This window comes from Cheilinus undulatus, linkage group 11, assembly GCF_018320785.1.
Source record: "Cheilinus undulatus linkage group 11, ASM1832078v1, whole genome shotgun sequence".
In the NCBI taxonomy this organism is placed as follows: domain Eukaryota; kingdom Metazoa; phylum Chordata; class Actinopteri; order Labriformes; family Labridae; genus Cheilinus; species Cheilinus undulatus.
This window is the reverse complement of record NC_054875.1, coordinates 29,871,832-29,893,363: the sequence shown is the minus strand read 5'-3', so window position 1 is coordinate 29,893,363 and position 21,532 is coordinate 29,871,832. Positions and strand designations below refer to the sequence as shown.

General features: G+C 40.2%; 1 protein-coding gene across 1 annotated transcript in view; it reads right to left on the bottom strand.

Annotated features, from left to right (window-relative positions):
- bmp7b (bone morphogenetic protein 7b) overlaps positions 1–21,532 on the bottom strand; it is a 38,978-nt gene that overhangs the window by 2,126 nt on the left and 15,320 nt on the right. The window contains exons 2-6 of the mRNA XM_041798436.1: positions 12,585–12,777; positions 9,270–9,418; positions 6,195–6,398; positions 2,526–2,602; positions 6–116 (exon numbers count right to left, since the gene is read on the bottom strand). Coding sequence (XP_041654370.1) covers positions 6–116; positions 2,526–2,602; positions 6,195–6,398; positions 9,270–9,418; positions 12,585–12,777 — 734 coding nt within the window. The remainder of the gene's footprint in view (positions 1–5; positions 117–2,525; positions 2,603–6,194; positions 6,399–9,269; positions 9,419–12,584; positions 12,778–21,532) is intronic.

Genomic DNA, 21,532 nt, shown 5'->3' with positions numbered 1-21,532 from the left:
CTCACAAGCGTCTGCACAATGGCATGGTTTGTGGCATTCATGTAGGAGTTCAGCGGGAAGGCACACTCTCCCTCACAATAGTATGCTGCATATCCCTCTGGAGCAATGATCCAGTCCTGAGAGAAGAAGCGACACAGAAATAAATTTATAATGGAGATTTGGTAATATGGTACAGAGTGATGCCACAGAAATACAGGGGAACCTCTGATAGTTGGATTATGAAAACTTTCTGTGAGGAGTTTATTTAGTACAACCCAAATTCCAAAAAAAGTTAGGATACTGTGTAAAATATAAATAATTACAGAATGCAATAATACGCACATCTCATGAACCCGTACTTTATTCACAACTGAACATAAACATCATCTCAGATGTTAAAAGTGATACATTTACCATTTCATGAAAGATATTAGCTCATTTTGATTTTGATGGCAGCAACACATCTTAAAAAGCTGGAAAAGTAAATTGTTCTACTGAAGAAGCAGCTTGAGGAGAATTTTGCAACTAATTAGGTTTATTGGCATCAGGTCAATCACATGACTGGGTATAAAAGGAGATTTTTGGAGAGGCAGAGTCTCAGAAGTAAAGATGGGCAGAGGTTCACCAATCTGTGAAAAAGCGGCTCTAAAATTGTGGCACAATTTCCATTGCATGGGCTCAGGAACACTTCCAAAAATCTTGTCTTTGGACACATGCCACCCACAAATGCATGTCAAAGCTGTATCATGCAAAGGAGAAGCCATTTGTGAAAAAGATCCAAATATGCCCTGCCTTCTTTGGGCCAAAGCAAATTTAAAAAGGACTGAGGCAAAATGGAAAACTGTTCTGTGGTCAGATAAATCAAAATTTGAAATTTTCGCTGAGGAGAGGAACCATCCAGCTCCTTATCAGTACACAAGTTAAAAGCCTGCATTTCTGCTGGTATGATATAACATTAGTGCCTATGGTGTGGGCAGCTTACACATCTGGAAAGGCACTATCAATACTGAAAAATATAGCAAGGTTTTAGAGCATCCTTTAAGAAAAGGCCTTGTATAATTCAGCAAGACAGTACTAAACCACATATTGCATCCATCACAACAGCATGGCTTCACAGTAGAAGAGCCTGGGTGCTGAACTTTCCTGCTTGCATTCCAGACCTTTCACCAATAGAAAACATTTGTGCGGCTTTTCCACTATGACCATTGGCCACGTCAAGCGAAACCAAGCTGTGCTGATTTGCTTTCCCATCACAAGTTTGGCCACGCTTTCTTGCTTTAAAATAATGTAAAGAGAGACTGAGGAGGGCTCAAAACACGGTGACATCTAAATGTGCTGTGCTGGGCTGCCATGCTTAGTCAAACCAAGTAGAGCCATGTTGCGTCATGTAATGGAAAAGCTCAACTGGAGCACCGTAAAACAACCAAAATCCGGCAAAGCAAACCCAGGACTATGACTATTATGCAGCTAGAGTCCTACATTGGACAAGAATGAGACAACATTCCTCTCACTTCCCAGAGGTGGTGGGGGGGCATTGCCCCACCCCTACTTTTTTGAGATCTGTTGCTGCCATTTAATTCTAAACAAGCTCATATTTTTCATTAAAAGGTGAAATGTCTCAGTTTCAACATTTGACATGTTGTTTACATTCTACTATAAATAAATATGGGTTTTATAGATTTGCAATCAGTGCATTTTGTTTTATTTGCATTTTTCAGAGCGCCCCAACTTTTTTGGAGTTTGGGTTGTAATAAAACAAACTGAAATTTACATGGATGCCTCTATATGACCTCAAACAAATAAATAAGACTAACAGCAACATGACAGATCATTTTATAATTATTTCAATCTCTGACCCACTGCCAAACCAAAACCTGGTCACACAGAGCATAGTATGTAAATTTAGTCTGGTTGCTGCAGTGGTTGGTGACTTTTCTTGTGAAACCCCTTATTCTGACATCTCTACAGTAGTGCATGGCGATGGGACGCTGTTTGTGAATGTGTACTTGAGTATTCCTGGCCTATCCGACTTCAGAGTGAAAAACTGAATTCTCTATCCATGGTTGATATATAAATAAATGGTTCAGAGGGAAACTAACATTATTTCTGATACCCCCACATCATTCTTCTCCTTCATCATTTTCTTAAATTGCCATTCTAGTATCTTTTCATTAAATATATCGCCTGTATATATTCAATTACACTATAGGATTTATTGTTCATATTACAACACTGTACCGTGAAGATAGCCTGTTTGTAGCATGGACAGATAAGAAAGTCTGTTCAGAGCATGTTTTGACAAATGAAAATGACCTAAGGCGCATCTTGTGTAGCAGCTGAACAATAAGAGGTCAAAGTTCAGACATGTCTCTATGAGTGTTGTGAGGTCTCTTCAGTGATTACAACCCTCAGGCTCCAGTGTAACGTGTGCTGTGCTGTTTCTACTGTATCATCTATCAGGCTTCTGGGCTAAAGCGGTCAATGAGGAGTCTCAAAGAAAGGCTTCTGTTTGGCCAAGAAGTCTGCAAAAGGAATGCTTCCCGTACCTGCCACCCCAAGTCTCTGAAACTGACGTAGAGTTCATGCTTCTTACACGCCTGCTTCTGATCAGTACTGCTGTTTTCTGAAAAGACAGAGAGAAATTACACTTACATGTGCCACTCTTTCATTTTGTTAGAATAGTAACTATTTTCTGGAGTCAGACCCCAATTAGGCCAAAATGATGAAGACCAGGCGCAAACAGAGCTGTTTCCATCATACAAGATATTTAAACAATGGCTGAAGGAAAACACCTGATTTAAAACAGCAGTTTGGTAATTGTTCCAAATGAATGGGCCACCCTGCTTAGAGGTCAGTTTGCTAGGCTTTAAGTTTCCACTGGTTAAAACAGATGTGCCACAGGGTAGGCTTGCCCCTTTTCTTGTAGTTTTATTTATTCTCATTCCTTTTCTTTTCACTCAATTCATTGTTTTTCCCCTATTTTTCCTCCATCTGTGTGTTGAAAAAGAATGGTCTGTTTCCCATCTAATCCTATCTTTTTCTCTCTGTTCTTCTACTGACCTCTGGGGCTCTGTGGTACATTAGTTCCTTAGAGCGGTACTCATTGGAAATGATCATGAGAGACTGGTTCTCATCATCCAGTTAAAGAGCACTGCTATCCAGCGTTCCAAACAGGCCCATTTGGACCATGTGTTGTGGCCCCGGTTGCCCCACAGCACACCGCAGATGTGTTCTGCCATAAAAGCCTGCGCTGCCTTACCTCCATGCAGGGAACTTGGCCCCAACTGCTCTGTAATGCTTGTGTAAATAAACAAAGACAGCAGAGGGATACTTGAAGCTCAGGCATTACAGTCTTATGTTTCAGCACTTCACATAAACACAGCCCTCCAACACCTCTAAAACAAAAGCCCTGAGTTTGCATCGCAATGTTTTACCATGCAAGAACTGCATTAATTCCTATTGACTGGATTCATGTGGCGGCCATCTATGTCTGAGGTCAGGCTGCAGGTGGGAAACTCAAAGTCTTAGATAATATTATAATGCTATAAATGTCAGAACAATTAATTTTATTGCATCATAGTCAGATTCACTGGCAAATAAACAGAATTAGGATTGTAAAAACCCAAAGAGATGTTAGGCCATGTTTCAGATTAAACAACGTATTTAGTAAAAATTAGCTACTGTCAGACAACAGCTAAAAGAGATATTTCAACCATGCATATTCTACCATTAGGTAGGACATTAATAAGGAATAGTTTAGTGCTATATACGTATATGGATGAAAAAGCAAAGCACTTGTTAACTGTGTTTGCTAAGAAGGTAGTTAAATGCAAATATATAGTGCTCCATCACTGGATAAAAAGGGCTGGCCTTGTTTAACATTATCAAAGAAGTGGCTGAACGCTACTTTTTCCAAGAAAGAAAATAGTTTGGTATCTACTGTGTGTAGTCTTACCACAAGTTTGACTCTTTAAGTAATAATCAGGTTCAGATCCCAAAAATGTATAGCAACAATGGTTTAAAAAACTGGAATGACTGGTGCATGTATTAGTGAGCAATTAGCGACTATAGAACAATTGCTAATACTGTTCAGCCACTGCCTAACCTCAGCTAGAAAAACTTGTATTTGATCGACACTACTGTATTTTCTTGCTTGCTATGATGTTAACTAATAAATAATCGCTAACAGAAGCTTAGCTAATGGGTTATCAAATATGTTCTTGTACCCTATAATTTTGTTCCATGCCTTGTTCAGATATAGCTACATTTTTAGGGATAACCAGGTCAATTAGCAACCACCTCAAAAAAGCTAATGTCAACTAAGCATTTAGCTTTTAGCTGATTCATTCTGCTGTAAGCTAGGACTTTCTCTTACATTGCTAAAGCAACATTGGTTAATTCTTGCTAAATGTATTGCTAGCATGAGAATGTAGGAATACTGACATAAAGACTAGTGAAAAATGACTGAATGGAAAAGTGTGGTATCCTTGCTTACTTTACTTTAAATTAGAAAGTGGTTAACATTAACATGAGCTCACAGAAGCTTAGCTAATGGGTTATCAATTTGTTTATGCATCCTAAAATTTTGGGTTCATGACTTGTTTAGTCAGATTCAGCTACATTTTTTCTAAAGAGACAAAAGCTAACTACCTAGAATAGACTGCAAGTTTTAGTGAGCATTTAGCAATTATTAAAAAGCTGCTGTAGGCTCAGCACTGAGCTATTAGCTAGTTTATACTGCTATAAGCTAGGACGCTGTTTCACCTTAGCTAAAGTCACGACTTAGTAGTGAAGAAAGTGGCCTATTCTTGCTAAATGTAATGCTAGCATAACAAGTAAGGCTATAATACGCTTAATGTAGCTTCGGGGGTAGTTAATGCTAAATGGGCTTTTGTCTACAGCAGCTTATAGTTGGCTGTTTCATATATCCATTAAAAAAAAAAAATCTCAGAAGGTGATTGGACAAATGTTCTGGCAGTCACATTCATGACTGGCCAATCAGAACGACAAGACAAAATGAGGTAGTAGATATGCGCACCTGACTTCTACAGGTCAGCTCTGGTGTAGTATTTGAACACTGGAGCTTAGTGGTGTCTAAAATTTATACTGAGGCCTAACAGGAGACGTACAAAAACAACTTCTCTGCTCAGAGAAGTGTTCAGTGTGGCTTTTATGGAAATATGGTCCAATTCTGATAAATTTGCCACAGTACTATAGCTACATCAGAGCTTACTGCTATAGTGGCTACAACCCATACTGGCTCATAGTACAACAAAACTCTGCCCGCAGCTATCACCTCATTCTCCTCAATTGTTTTTGGTTCTGCAAAAATGTTGTGGATTGGAGCTTTTTAGGATGGATTTGCCTGATACAGACACGTAGTCAAGGTTAGAAATGTTGGCCCATGTTCTTAAATTAAATAATAACAATCAAATTCAAACCCTATTTAAAGGGACAGCAGCTTTAAAGTTGGAACGTTCACACAAATGCTATTGTTAACCTCCAGGCACTACCTAGCTTAAACTTTAGTAATCTAGAAAGTACCTTAAAAATATGGTTTAGTAGTACTGGTGTAGTATAAGTCACTATAAAATGCTGATTTGATTGAGGATGCCATCAAACCTTGCTTCTAATGCTTTTCTTCTGGCTAAAGCTGCAGTCCATGTCCCTTTAAAAGCTAAGTCTTAAACCACTAGCTCATAGTGTACTACTGCAAGCTAGGAAGCTGTTTTGCACTTCATAATGCTACAATATTGTGTGAAGAAAGTTGTAAATTCTTATATTATTATTGGCTACTAAGTGGTTAATTACATCCTGTGCCTACATTGGTTTATCAAGTACCTAGTTCTACATTGAATTATGGTCCCATGAAACTCAATTTGCTATAATACTAACCAACACATTTAGATGTTTAAAGGGACAAATGCTTGGAGGCTGGAAAATATTAGCAAGCTCTTATGATAATATTTTAGCTCTGCGAGTGGCACCACATTGAGGAATATGGCCACCCTATGAATACAGTGAATGATGCACATCAGCTAGGACAAACTGCATGTTAGTAATGGCTAACAGCTTGTTTTCACAATATTCAGAAGTCAGGCCTGCTTAAATTGAAAATGGCATTCTATTTATTGAAATGCTCAATAAAAACACTGAAAATAAAAGTTAATCTGTTCAACAAACAGCATAAATAAAAACTGATTGCATGTATTTACCTGCAACATTGGCCACCCTGAGTGCTTCCTGGCTCTTTGCACCTTTAGAGCGGTTGGGGTTACGCTGTTTGGCTCCCCCTGCTGCTGAGCGGATGCTTCGCAGGTGTACCTCAGTGGCTTTGAAGAAGGCCACCATGAACGGCTGTTTATTTTGAGGCCCGCTGCGACCAATCAACCCTGCCACACGAGGATTGATACTCTCTCCTACAGGGGGGAGGCAGAGAAAACAGGTGTTGGCATCACAGAAATATAGATTTTATTCACACCGGGTGATGCTTTTGAAGACAGGGCTGAAATCAAATGCATATGTGCCTGTGTTTTGAGTTAATTTGTCTGTGTGCGGTCCTCTCTTTTCTCAGAAAAACCATTATTTTTTTCTTTTAGATAACACTGCATTTAGCTTTGAAAAGCAGAGTTTTCCCTGTGAATTCCTTTCTCTTTTTCTCATCCTTTCTAAAACGCAGAGAACAAACGTAGCTCTGAACATCAAAAGCCTCCCTTCTTATGTTTGTGTGCATGTATGAGTGGGAGTGTTTGTGTTCCAGCAGTGTCTATCTAGCTCTCTCTCAGAAGAATGTGTGTCTGATCACTGTCTGGTGCTAAATCAAGGCTTCTGGTTGCTGCTGGCGACAGGACGTCCCGTGCACCTGCCTGTACATGCTCACCCATAACCCTTCATACCTGATCCAGCACACAAACACTCTCATGGATACTGCCTCTACAGCGCTCTCCTCCCACGACATAAAAGCAATACTGAGTCTGCTTTCCACACCAAACATGTAACGTCCTGCCACCCTGTGGGAGATAATTTTTTCAAACAGGCTCATGTTGTCCTCACTCTTAGATGATAAAGTTTTTTACTGACTACCATCTTTGTGATAACAAACTTCTGCTGAGATTTATCCTTAGGATAAGGCGGTGTCTTCTCTGCATTCATGCTAATGATGATGAGGGTATGACATATGAAGATGTGGATGAATGACTGATGAGGAATGATTAGGAACAAGGTTGATTTATATCTGCCATATCTTAAGATTTATAACAGCCACGATGCACGTTTGCTCTCTATGATTAAGACATCTACTAGATGTTAAGACATTAAACATTATTGACTCAGCATTACAGCAAAGCTTCTTACTTATTTTTGCCTTTTTGAACACAATGCTAATTTGATTCTTGTGAGGTTTGAATACGATTTATCAGTATTTACTTCAATGACTGAGCTTGATTACACTGATTTTTTCTATTGCACATTTTACCACATGACAATTGTAGATTTAAACTTTTTCAGCATCGTTTGTGCTTAAAGTTTATCCGTTTATTCAGAAGCAGAATGAAGGGGGAGCTGGGGTGGAGGAGGGTTGCTCCAGACAAGACAAGAGCAGTTTAAATAAGGCAGCACGAGAACAATAAGCCTATAGTGTGCCTAGAACAAATTACCTGGCCATCAGCTGATGAAGGCTTGCATGAGATCAGCTTATCTCAATTATGGCAGCGCTTGACTAACACTGTACGCTCGATTTTATTTCCCACATGAAAACCAGTCCAAAAAATGTACATAACAGAGAGGAAAAGGAACAAAAAAGCAGCTGAACCTCACATTCCCTATTACTCCTTAAACTGTCCCAACTGAAACATGAAGATACTTGATAATTTTATTGTTTCAAGTTTGAGTGGCATACTTGTGATTTCTGGTTGCAGTGCTGTAAACAAAGAAGTGCTGGAACAAACCCCATGGCACTTCACAAACTTAGCAAAACATGTTTTGAAATAATAAAGAAAATGTTATGGAAGGTGAGTGAGATGATTAATACTTCATAGCCCAAGTCTGGGCAGCAGGACTCCAATCTGCTTCTCAACAATAACTGTCAGGGAATCTGGCTGAATACTGAACCACATGTTTGCAATATGAAGTAACAACCTGCTCTGCTGTCTCTGAGATAATGTGACACTATTGGTTTAAAGAATCAGCACAGCTGTACTTTAGCATCAGATTTTGGCATTTCCCATTCATTTATATAGATAGAACATGGATCGAGAAGGATGCCATATAAAGAGCGGGAAGGAGCCGGGGGTTAGGACAAAGGACTACAGATACTGTATGGTGCAAGAAAACTAACGGCCAGGCCAAACTGACGCCCCAGTGTTCACTATTTTTTGTGTGCACACTTTTGCTGTCTTGTCAATCTAGTATTTTCACAATGAAGATGACAGAGAAAGGTAGTCAGTGTTAAATCAGATAAGGTACATAAGAGTCATATGGGGCTGTAGGAGTGTGGCACCAGACTAAATATAAAAAAGAACGTTGGCCAGAAGAGGACAAGCAGTGGAGGGAGTTTAAATCTCTATTGGTGTTTTCACAAATGCCAAAAAATTCCTGAAATATCTCAGAAATGTTGGCAATGGGCTGAATGTTTGAACATAACAAGTCAAATTCTTCACCTGATGAAAAAGGTTGTTAAGGTTAAATAGTTACATATTGTTTCTATTTAAAAGTTATTATCGCCATCTCCCCCCTTGTAGTCTAAAGCACAAGTGTACAACAATGCTTTAAAACATCTTACTTCTGTTAAGCAGGGGTGTTCATGACAAAAAAATTTACAGTCCAATCTGATTGGTCAGATTTTGAGTATAGTCAATAGCCAATGAAGGCAAAAACCATTAACACAAAATCTATTTTTTTAAGTGCAAAAGGGGAAGTTAAAACTGCCTTGCTGCATTGGCAGGAGCAAAAGGAGATAACTGGTGGATCTGGAGTTGGACTAGCAGCTCAACCTCCAGGCTAAGCCCAAACTATGCTGTCAGCTAAGCCACCTAGCCAGATCCAAGACCCAGGGTAGCTTAGCCACCAGACTAAGCCCAGGCTACATCAACAACTTATCCAAGGCTAACAGGTACTATGTTGAGTCCTTTACTGATTTCATAAAAGTGCCTGCCTACCTTAGATATATTTTCTTTACCTGGTTTTTCATGTGTATTCTTGTAATTTTCAACCGCCTATTTCAGAGCCCATCAGCTGATACAGTTAAGATAACTTCTTATACAGAGGAGTTGACTGGTCTGTTTAATTCTTACCATTTGTGCTCTCCAGGGCCAGCTGCAGACCCAGGTTCCTACCAGGGTTCAGGACCCAGTGGTTACTGGTGGCAGTCACGTCAAACACCAGCCAGCCCTCCTCTGCTGCCCAGATCACCCGAGAATCCAGGAGAAACAGGTCGGACTCCCTGAAGAGGACAGATGGAGGAGACAGTCAAAGTTCCTGCTCACAGTAAGACATCAACTTAAGTCAACAGAGATTACGTATATGCACAATTCCAAAGGATCGGTTGAACCCATGTAACAGAGTGTAAAGCCAAGAGACCAAAGCAAAGTAATGAAGTGAAGAGAGGGAGTTAGAGGAGTGTGACTGAGGGAAACAAAGAGTGAGATGAAGTAAAAAAAAGAGAAAGTGAGCGAGGGAGGGAGGGCTCCAGATGGCGAGGCCCAGGGGAACACTTCATTTTCTTAATTGACAATAATGGCTTTATAAACGACTGGTCCTTTCACACACAAAACACAGTCCATCACTGGCTGGAATTTGGTGGGAGAGCCAGAAAGCCAAAGATGAAGAGAGAAGAAGAGAGCGAGAGGGAAAAACACAGCTGCAAAAGAGAAAAAAAACTGTGTGAAAAGTAGTGAGTGGAATAGTGCATATTCAAGTCAGGCCTTTTGTCTGACACTGAACTCTTGATTTTTTTCTCTTTGACCATCGAAGACCAAAATCCCTTGTTCTTCATGTGGCCATTCATGTTTCCCGACCCATTTTCTGACCGGGCAGATAGAGTGTCACACAGCTCTGGTTCATTCATGTACTCAGGCCCGTCTCTGGCAAAGGAATAAATGAGAGTGTTGTTCCCACTGGACAACAGAAACCTTTAGGAAGGTTTGAGGAGAGCAGGACATGGACTGCTCCTGAGTTACATACACCTGCTAGACTGCACAGATTAGCCACAAGGAGAGGTGGGGCCAAAAGCTGCTCTGATTACAGAAACTTCCAGATGATTCTGTAATGCCAAAGATGGTGAAATATTACTGATATTAAATGTTTATCAAGTAAAAAACCTGAAATATGATGAATAAGACAAGTATCAATACTGCAATATACTTTATTGACTGGTATTCCAATTAAATAAAAATGGTTCTCCAAATGATTTGCAATCCAATTCAGCTCTACGTGTCACTACTAGTAACTCCTTTAGGTGGCCCTTATGACATGAACAATGGTAACCTGGTCAGAAGTTAAAGTGGAGAAGAAGAAAACAGATTTTAGGGGTTGCCTGGAATATGTGCACTCAGGATTCATGACTTCAAGTACTAAGCAAAGCACATATCCCATGCAAAGAGAGCTACATGAAACCTGCAGCTGACATGTCAGACAGACAGTTTCATGGTCAATTGCTTGAATATATTTCACATTCAACTGGGAAAACGCCCATAGAAAGCGTTTGGGAAGGGCAATTTTCAAAAAATGTTCAAACAATTCTTGGAAGGTGATTGCACATACGTTCTGTCTTTCCCATTCTCTACAGATTGACGAGACAAATTGATGTTGAGCACATGCACTTCTCCTGAGCTGATAGGTTACAGTAGATTGTTAATGGCGGAGCTTCTTGGTAAATAAAACTGATACAATGCCTGGAGGCCTGTAGGGACAAGCCTTTGGTGTAGCTCTTTCCTCTAGTTTTAAAAAGAAATGTGGTCCAGTTCTGATTAAACTGCCGCTTTTCTACAGCCACACCTGAGATAATATCTACTAACATCAGCAGCCATTGGCTACACCGGCAGAGCCCACTTATAACGATTGCAAACCCATGCTGAAGCAGATCGGGAGGAGAGCTTAAACATCTTTTACATCATGAAAAGCTTTCAGCATTTCTCTCTGCCCTTGTTTTAATAAAGAAATGTCCATTCCTTACAAAATTGCCTCTGTGGCTATGTCTGTGCTTATCACTCCACTAGCAGGCATTGCCTTTACACCAACTCACCCTAAGACTAACCCTATCCCCCCATAACTCTCACAAACTCATGCCGAAGCAGGATGACAGAAGAGCGAAAACATCGTTCCCACCATGAAACCTTTTAGTGTTGTTTTATTCCTCATTTCTTGCAGAAAGTGGTCAAGTTCTGGTAAAATTGACACTATGCAAGAGCTTTATCTGAGCTAGTCACTGCACTTGAGGCAGCCAGTCCTCCATTGCTAACAATCTGGAGTACAACTAAACTCCGCCCATAGCTACCGCCTTGTTCTCCTCAAATGACAATGATTGGTCCGAACAGTGTTAGGTTCGTCGCTGATTGGAGCTTTTTAAGATGAGTTTGCCTAATGACAAAGATGGAGTCTGGTAAATCCATTTGCTTTGCAAGGTTAGAAACCTGCAACACCTGCAAGTTTTGCCTTTGATAAGCACATAGCCAATCATAATTTAGAGTTTTGGGTTGGCCACTGGGTTTTCGGCGATCCCATTCTGTCTCCATAACCCAAGACTCATGACCATAGGTGAGTGTTAGAGTGAAGATCAGCTGCTACATTCAAAGCTTTGCCCTCTGACTCAGCTCCCCCTTAACATCTGCAATACTGCTGATGCTGCACCAATCCGCCTCTCTCATAGTCCATTCTACTCTCACTCATGAACAAGATCCCGAGACACTTGAACTACTTCACTTGAGGTGAAGACTCACTCCCCACCTGAATGGAGCAATCGACTGTTTTCCCAGCAGAGAAGAAGACTAGCTTAGAACTGTGGTTTGCAACCGTTTTTCTATTCCTCCATTGCTTGTAATTAAGAAGAGCATTTAGTAATCTTTTTCATTGCTTTTGGGCCTTACATTACAGATGGCCTCATAGTGGAGAGGCCTGGCCCTCAAACTCCACATACTCTGCCTACCATGCTTTCCTGGTGCACAGCAGTTTTCCCTGCTCTTCCCTGAAGTGGTAGACACGTTTTGACAGGGGTGCCGAAAACAGACCTGGCGGTATCTAGAAAGGGAGCGATTTGCTCCGCAGTGCCTTTTGTGTGCTGATTGCTATGCAGACTGAGTATTTGAAACTTGGGGGTGAGAGTGCAGGTCTTCAGAAAGCCTGTCTTGTGAAATATCAGAGCAACTAATCAAATAGTAAGGAAAAGGAGTGCACTTTTATATAAAGTATACAAACATTGCCATCTTGGCTGACACACCACTAACATGGCCGTACCTAAACCCATTTTAGCTGACTCATCAAAAGTGAAATTTAAAATTTCAGCACTCATAGAAGAGTTCGGGCACTGCAACAAAACCAAATTCTACTTGTCAATTTGAAATATTGAAGCTCGCTTTTGTTGCACAAACACATAACCATAAACACCTGCTCACCTGTCAGAGTGTTCCTCCAACACCTGGTAGACGCTGATGCGGAATGTCTCGTTCTCATAGCGTTCATGGATGAAATCTTTGTAAATACGAAACTCAGCTGCAGTGACCGCCTCGCCCTCTGGGATTCGTGACAGGTCGAATCTGAACTCCTTGTGATGCCGCCGCACTGGTAGGAACTCTTTATCATGCTCCACTGAAATAAGAAAGAAGAAAAAAGAAATTAAAAGATATTATCAGACAGATGTCATGTAAGTAGAGACTGTGGCTCCTTCTCATGAGGTCTTTTGTATCTGGTCTTTATTAGCAGGGATAACAGAGAGCTTCATATACCAAAGAGTTTAAAGTGATATTAAGTTGCATCTTACGATGGAAAAACATCCCAGAGAATGCCCTTTAGCATCTCCTATTGTATCCATAGATGTGCTGTGGCTTAAGATTGAAACATTTTTAGTATTTATGAGAAGTGGCACTAGCAGTGATGCATCTGGTGCACAAAGAGTAAATGATAGAGAGATGCAGGCAGAGTCTGACAGTTTTATGAGTCCCTTTTTCTCGCTCTTTTCCTCTCAAAGCCCAAGAGAGCCGTTCGGTCTGCCCTTCATCTGGTTCTCATGAGTTGGGGCTCCATGTTTGGTGTACCCTCCTCTCTTATCCCTACACGTCAGCTTTCAACCCCCACCTGCATCCCCAAGATGTGGCCCCTATGACCCCACTCCTCTCAAGAGTCGGCAGGATGTCCTGGGGGTCATCGCCTTGTCTCTCATCATCTCCTGGCTCTTCCTCCATCTTCCTCTTTATCAACTTTCAGATGGACCCCCCACATATCTATGCATCCATGCATACTCAAAGATACATAAACACACACAAAAACAGCCAAACCTAGTTGGTTAAAGCTTGCAAAAGCCACAGATTTAACACAATGTATTGCAAGACCCCAGTGATATTTTAAGCATATATTATTGTCTCCATTCTGTGTATCTTAGCTTCAGCTCCTGAAAAACTTAATTTATTAAGTAACAGATTGAAAAAAAATAATTGATTCATCCATCATCCTTGACTGATCCTTTTAAACTTTATAATAAAACAAATAGCCAAGCCTTCTCTGGTTCTCAGCTGCAGAGATTCCTTTCTAACTTGTTTACAGAGAAGTAAACACACTACAAGCTTCCAGCAAACTGTTGACTGTTTCATCAACAAGGCTTTCATCAAGTCAGTCTCCTTCAAGTCTCTGCTGAAAAGAGATAGGAGAAAATATTGATTCACTAATTCATCATTTCCCTGGAAATTTGATGCCAAACAATATTAATGTAATCTAAAAACATATGCTCTGTAAAACCCAGACATGTTGAAAATACTCAAAGTATTTGACACAACTGATTAAATAAAAGCTTTGAGTAGTGGGAAAACATTTTCTGAGTACAACTCAAGAATAGGTATCTAACCTACATGTTTCTCATCCTCTACAATTTTCCCTTATAACTTTGGTATATTCCAATACCAGACAATCATGCCACACAAAGTAAGCTAATTTGATTGACGACAAGTAAGTGGGACTGAAAGATGCACTTTGACCCAGAGAGTGCTCTTCTACAGAGTTCAGTACATCATCCTTTCTATGTTGAAGTTATTCACCACAGGCAGGACTTCCCTAACTGACAGGGTAACTTCACTCATGGTGCAAAAGAGTCCAATGCTCAAAGGAATTCTAGGAAAACTATGCAAATTACAGGATAATTGGCAAATAATTTAAGTACAGTGGAAAAGAATGCTGAGAGTGATCAAGCAATGTTTACTTAAAACTACAAATCTGTTCTATCAACTCAGAAAAATAGAGTTGAAATAGCTATTTTGGATTTTTAAGTTAACACAAATCATTTTTTAACAATCTTGTACTGTTTGGTCTTGCAGTGTGGTCCTCTCAGATAATATCAACGGTATCGTTTGCCAAATACAGTATAGTATGATGGCATATCATCTTGTATCATATATCATATATCTCATCATATCCTATAGGAGTGTTAGAAAATATTGATAGACTGATAAATCACGATATTTTACGGCGCAATACTGTATTGATATTTTAAAATGCAATATCGATATTTTTTTTAACAATAATTTACTTTGTTGGTGCAGTAGTTTTTAGTGTAATGTCACCCCCTGACCGCTACTTGGCAGCAGGCATTGCCAGCTGGCAACAAGCAGTTGACCCTTCCCCCTTCTCTGCTTAGACAATGAGATCCCACAGGACTTCTGAATCCGGTCATTCCTAGCAAGCAGTGCAGGTTCTGCTGCATTTGTAGCGGATATGTAGACTTGTTTTGGCTTCCAAAACATTAAAGACTGTACAGATTTGTACAGGATACAAGTCATTTGTAAGATATGCCACGCCAGAGTGAAATACTCGGACAACACGACGAACCTGACGCCAGACATCATAGCATAGCTTAGCGGCTAACAGCTAACGTGAAAGACGCCTGCTAATGCTACTGCTGATTTTTACTCATGTCACTATAATTACCCAGTCAATACTTTGTTTCTTTTTTTTTTGTAAGGGCGTGCACCATTGTGGTGTCATTAAGAACGAAGGCTTCTGTAATACATTTAAAAAAAAACACTGGCTCGTCATGCCCACCTCACAACACAGTCCATCAGTCCTTAAAGCTGGACATAAGGATCAGTCTTCCTCCACAAGAACCTTGTCAGAGAAGATTTGGCACATTTTTCATGGGCACAACCCACATACTCAGCTCTGCTGCTCATACCACAAATGCATGATCCTTACAAATGTGGCATCACTTAAAAGGGTAATAAACAGGCTTTCTAACAGTATAATATTTATTACCAAGAAGCATTGTTACAACAAAGAAATAACGTACCAAACACAAATTGCCTTACTTTTTGTTTTAAGTTTATAATTACAAAAATATCGCAATATATCGTCTTGCTTATAGTGTCACAGTATAAAGCAATATATCAACATTGGCACCCCTGTATCGTGATACGTATTGTATCGCCAGATTCTTGCCAATACACACCCCTAATATCCTATCATGTTGTATCGTGATGTATCGTATCATATCATACCGCATCGTGACATATCGTATTGTAATACATCATATAGTGACTTATCGTATCATATCATGATGAATCTTATCCTATCATATTGTATAATTTCGTTTCTTATGTCGTATCCTACTGTGTTGTATTGTGATGTCCTATAGAATGGTGACCTATTGTATCATGACGTATTCTATTGATTGTATCATATCGTATTGTATCATGTTGTTTCATGTCGTATCATATCATGTCATATTGGGTTGTTTCATGTTGTGCCCTGATAAATCACATTGATTATAACGTATCGTATCACGTCATATTGTATCATTTCATATGGTAAGGTATCATATCAAAAACTGTTGGTAGTCCACAACATGGTTTACAACTACACCCAAACACACCGCCGCTACACTCCAAACTTGTAGCTGGTAACCACTTGTGTTACAAGTAATGGGATCAATTTTCCCTCTTGGATTGCTTCATTAAAATAGCTGGACTTAAGCCTAAAAGATTTTAAAGGCTAAACAAACAAAAAAGAAACGTATTGTATTACAAACCGTTTAGTTTTAAGTCAGGGAATCAAAATGGGTGTCAAAATAATTTGATTTATTCTTGCATCATGTTGAAGTTAAAAATTGTGTAATGATGACTTCAAAATATTTATTTTACTTTTTTTTTTTTTACCTTAAATCATACCACTAACACTGTGTGTCCACACAGTTATGAACTTGTGTCCAGACAGTGCCCATCAATCTTCATGAGCTGCTATAAAATAAGCTGCAAACCCTCAGGACACTTCTCATTTCGCACTCTTCTATTCAAAAGGTATTTCAATACTACACTTAAAACAGTCATTTTAGTTTTCTGTCATCAAGGGAACTCTTAACCTTGCAAGGCAGATGGATTTGCCAGATTCCATGCGTATCATCAGGCAAATCTATCATGCAAAGCTCGAATCTTAGACGATTGTGTTCAGTCTGAAAAAGGACCTGACCAATCAGCATTATTTAGGGAGACTTGAGCCTTGGTTACGCTTTTTGCATAGATGGCTGCACAGACAAACTGATTTAATGGAAGTTATAAAGGAAAACTTTCTTACAATAAAAAGAACCAAGAAGAGGAGCAACTTGGTTTACTCTTGTTGCTAAAACAAAATACAAAAGGAAGAGCTGATGGTCCGCACAGCAACTCAATCAAGAGAGGCGGGACGAGGGGAGTACAATATACTTGTGCAGTTGATGTGAGAGATAGATGGGGAAGTACACCATTCTTCCTCTTTTCCTACTGTGTGTGACTGTACTCACCTCTGTACCTAAAAGTTCTTCAAAATCGGACATCTTGACGTCTGGCATACCAACTTCTGTTATAATTTGGGAAAGTGCATGGTCAGGCCAAAAATTGCCACACTGGAGCCCTACGAAGGGGTGTGTCTGAAGATTTGACGTCACTCTTGACATGCAGACACTCGCGACTCTGTGGATGCACCGAGCCTAAAACAGGCTTAAGGCAATAGCTACAGGTGGGGCTTGTTTTACAGGAAGCCAAAACCAATAGCTATGACCTGTGTAGTGATTAGCTTGAATGCAGCAATAGTCTAGTAGACAGATGGAACGTTCATCCAGTCACCTTCCAAGTCACCTTCCTGCCCTTCCCTAACGCTTTGTATGGGAGGTTTACCATATGAATATGAAATATATCCATGCAATGGATATATGAAAGTGTATCTGGCATGTCAGCTTAGGGAACTCTGGCCTCATTTTCTCATTTGTCCTTTCTACCTCAGTCTGCTACAGGGTCTGCTTATTCCTCAAGAAACCCCTCCCTCCTCTTGCAGCCCAGTGCAGGTGCAATCCCTCTGGGGAGAAAGCCAGATCTGTTTTTTAGCCTCCGGAGCAGCCGCCCACCCCTTCACTCTAAAACCTCTTTATCTTTGCCTGTGAGAACAGCTGGATGCTGCTGTGTAACTCCCACATGTACCATTTCTCTTACATCACTTTCCATACCCGCTTGAGAAGTTCTTTTTATTTTTAAAAAATAAAACTACAACAACCACTACATGACTCTTGAGCCTTTTTTTCATATACAGTCCATTACAGCATTATGGCAGTCATTAGATGAGAGGAAGAGGCACAGTCAAAGCCAAGCAGCGCATTTATGACTTCCCGTGGGAGGAAGTGAGTAGCCATCGCCCCACCTGTGCCACAAGCACAAACACACCACAAACATGGTGAACACACCCTTTCATGCCATATGAGCCCCTTCATTCAGATTACCAGAGTCTGGATCCACTGCACACATGCAAATGCACACAAACAATGATCACAAAGTGTTTCCTGTGAAGCGAATGGTCTTGTGCGTCACCACACGGTAACACAATCATTATGGGTTTCTGTAATCCATAATTAGAGATTCTGTGACTAACGTATGAACACAAATGAATACACACAGTAAGCTGCTTTTATCATTTGCTTTGCATTTGATTTGCTGCTGCTGATGCACAGTTAGCCCACTTCATGGACTTGTGCAGAATGCACACATGCACAACAGAACACATCAGAGACATCAGGATGATGAAATCTCCCTGCTGTGCACCTGGCAATCAGAAGATTACGAGTCTATCAACACTATGTTAGCATCTTTAAGGATTTATGCTTTCCTATGGGGAATACAGTGTCTTTATCATGTTCCTCACTGCTCAGAGACTGAGCAAGCCAACAGCACAAACCTCAGATATTCTCCCAAACATACGGAATGATTTGAGGTTAACCACATCCTGAATAGAATTACATTTAACTCAAGTCCTTCTAAATACTATGTTGTTATTTCTAAAAACCTCTTAATCCAACAAAAACACATTTCTGGCTTGTTTTTAATAGCAAACAAACATTCAACTAAGTATAAGAGATTAATCCATCCATGGCTACAATTGCCTCTAAATAAATCCCACAAAAAGACAAATAAACTAATCCTAATGGGCATTGACTGTGCACAGAAAGCCTGATCAAGCCGTGGCTCTAAAGGTCATAACATAACATTTCAGGGCACTCTCACAATTGTTTGATGAAGGGCTAGGGCTGGAAACATCACATATGTGGTGATAATCTTAATCAAACAAGCTACGGAGCAGTTTCTGGTGTGCTGGCTTATTTTTCTGTTTTGCAATCTGAACCGTGTCTAAGCATGGAGGCCCTAGCATGGATGGAACGAGACGGGCTTTGGCACAGTATGACTACTCATGTTGTGCATAATTTTAAACAACAATAGATTGTAATCAGACCAATACAACTCAAATTCAGCCCCACAATAACCAAAATAACTACCATGATGTCTGTGTCTTTCTCCATTGTGCTGACTCTGTAATACTGCACGTCTTGTAAACTGTTTGCCATATTACAGCATGAGGATGTAAATGTGTTCAGGCTCATCTGGGCTTGGTATGATGGTACTTCAGCATGGTACAGAACAAGGAACCCCAGAGTAAGCTCATCATTGAACAAGACACAAAACTGAAATGACCTTGTGCTTCTGTTCAACTGTGTAGCATTTGTATGTTGTGGTTTTTGAGGTGCTGCATTTTTCAAGTCCACTGTATGATCAGGCCACTAATTCTTAGGAAGCATATGATACCAAACAACATGACTGGCTAGAACTTGATATACACTAGAGGTGGGCGGAAAACCGTATTAATATCGTCACTGGTAAAATTTTTGCTACGGAATGAATTTCTGCAACACCGTCATCACCGATTTAAATTCCTACATTGTGCTGTGATGCACGCGCGAGGCATATCCGCAGCGTATCAGCTGGTGGAGTGAGTGATTTTTGACTGACAGCTCAGGCTGAGTCTAGTCAATAGCACGTTTAGCTCTAGTATTACATGCAGCCAGGTAACTAACCGAATGTCACCTGCTCTTGCCGTTGAAACTAAGCACGGTTAGCAGGCAAAACACATGCTCTTTCCTCTCAAAATTTGACTGCTGTACCGCAACAAAGTCAGAGTACCGTTTCTGTCAGCCTGCCTGGGGCTTTAACACAAGCTAAGTGCTGCTTTGGGTGGTCTCAGTTTGTCGAGAGCCCAGCACTGCAGGTCTTCATCTTACAACGGCTTAAACAACCATTTAAAGGTCTATTTTAACTTCTGACTTTCTTATCTAAGTCCACAGTGAGTCAAAGATCCAGGTTGCGATGTTAAATGAGGTCAGAAAAGCTGCTGTAAACTAGCTGCAAAAACTTTCCGGTACAGCAGCCTAAGCTAAGCTAACTCAGTGCTAAACACAGTACTTCCATAAAGTCATTAGCAGCTTTACACACCTCATCAGGCTAGAGATGAAATGTGAAACTTGGAGTGCAATTAGACAGAAGTAAACCTAGAAAGACTTTAAGAACAACATTTTTTTCCGTGTTCCTACGCCTAGACATAAATTTAGTATGCCATCAAAGGCTTGTTTTAAGGGGAGAAGGGGGTTAATAACACTTGAATTTTGGTTGAAAAGCATGATCACTTTTTAATTTTGTAATACCGTGATATAATACCGTTACCGTTAAGGCAAGAGAAATACCTTGATATGATTTTTAGGCAATATTGCCCAGGCCTAGTATACACACAAGGACAAAATTGTTGGTACCCTTCCATTAAAGAAAGAAAAACCCACAATGGTCACTGAAATAACTTGAAACTGACAAAAGTCATAATAAATACAAAATTACTGAAATAAACTAATGAAATCAGACATTGTTTTTGAATTGTGGTTTAACAGAATAGTTAAAAAACTAATGAAACTGGCCTGCACAATGATTGTACCCTTCACTTAATATTTTGGCGTTTTCAGTTTCTCTCATCGAGAGAAACTGAAAACTGATACATTGAGAGTTTCAAGTTATTACAGTGACCATTGTGGGTTTTTCTTTTCTTTAACAGAAGGGTACCGACAATTTTGTCCGTGTGTATTTAGGAGTCCAAGTACTGATATGATAGGATACAATTAAATCACAAAACAATACTTTAAGGTAATATATGATACAATATTAATACAATATGATTTACCTTATTGTTCTATCTCTCTAATGAGTCAAAAATCCCCAAAATGAATCTTAAATTAAAAAAACAACAACATATATTTCTCTCTTCCTACATGTCCCTTTTTCCTTCTCCCCCTCCTCCTCCTCCTCACCCCACTCCCCTGCTGAGCCAGTGGACCTAAGACACTTCTGCGACACCTCCAGCTCCGGATCAACAGCGGACAAATCTGACTGCTTGCATTAGCCCAAGTGTCTGTTGGGCACCCTCACACCTCGTACACTTCCGCTGCTCCGCAGGAGGGGGATCTCACCCTTTGCTCCCTCCTCCCCTCTACTCCCATCCCATCAGTTACCCCTGGGGTAAATGTGCCACCATTATTCCATTTAGCCCATACACTTTGATTACCAAAGCCAGAAACAAGCTGGGCAATAGGTCAAAAAAATCTGATATCTATCAATCTATGATGAGGATCTTGGGGTGGATAAAAAGGTGTGTAAAACTACAACACTTCATAGAGGTCTGTTTCTTTCCTTGCTTTGTCACTCTAACTTTAACAATGTTTTAACAAGAGGACTGGGAACAAGTAAGTCATAGTTTCCTCAAGCCAAAAGTAGCAACAGGGAGAGAAAGTCAACTAGCCAAGACCTTAAGATGTTTATCCTATAAAGAGTGAAGAGGGTTTTGATTCCTGGTTGCAGGGTGACTACCCACAGAAGGGCGATTACCACGTTAGGAAACATCCTGCCCACTGACGACCCTTGATGACATCATGCCTGTGTGATGTATTTGCACTGCTGCAGGGCCTGACAGCACTGGCTCCCTGGAAAAGGGTCAGTGAAGTTTCATGCAATAACTTACTCACATTTAATGA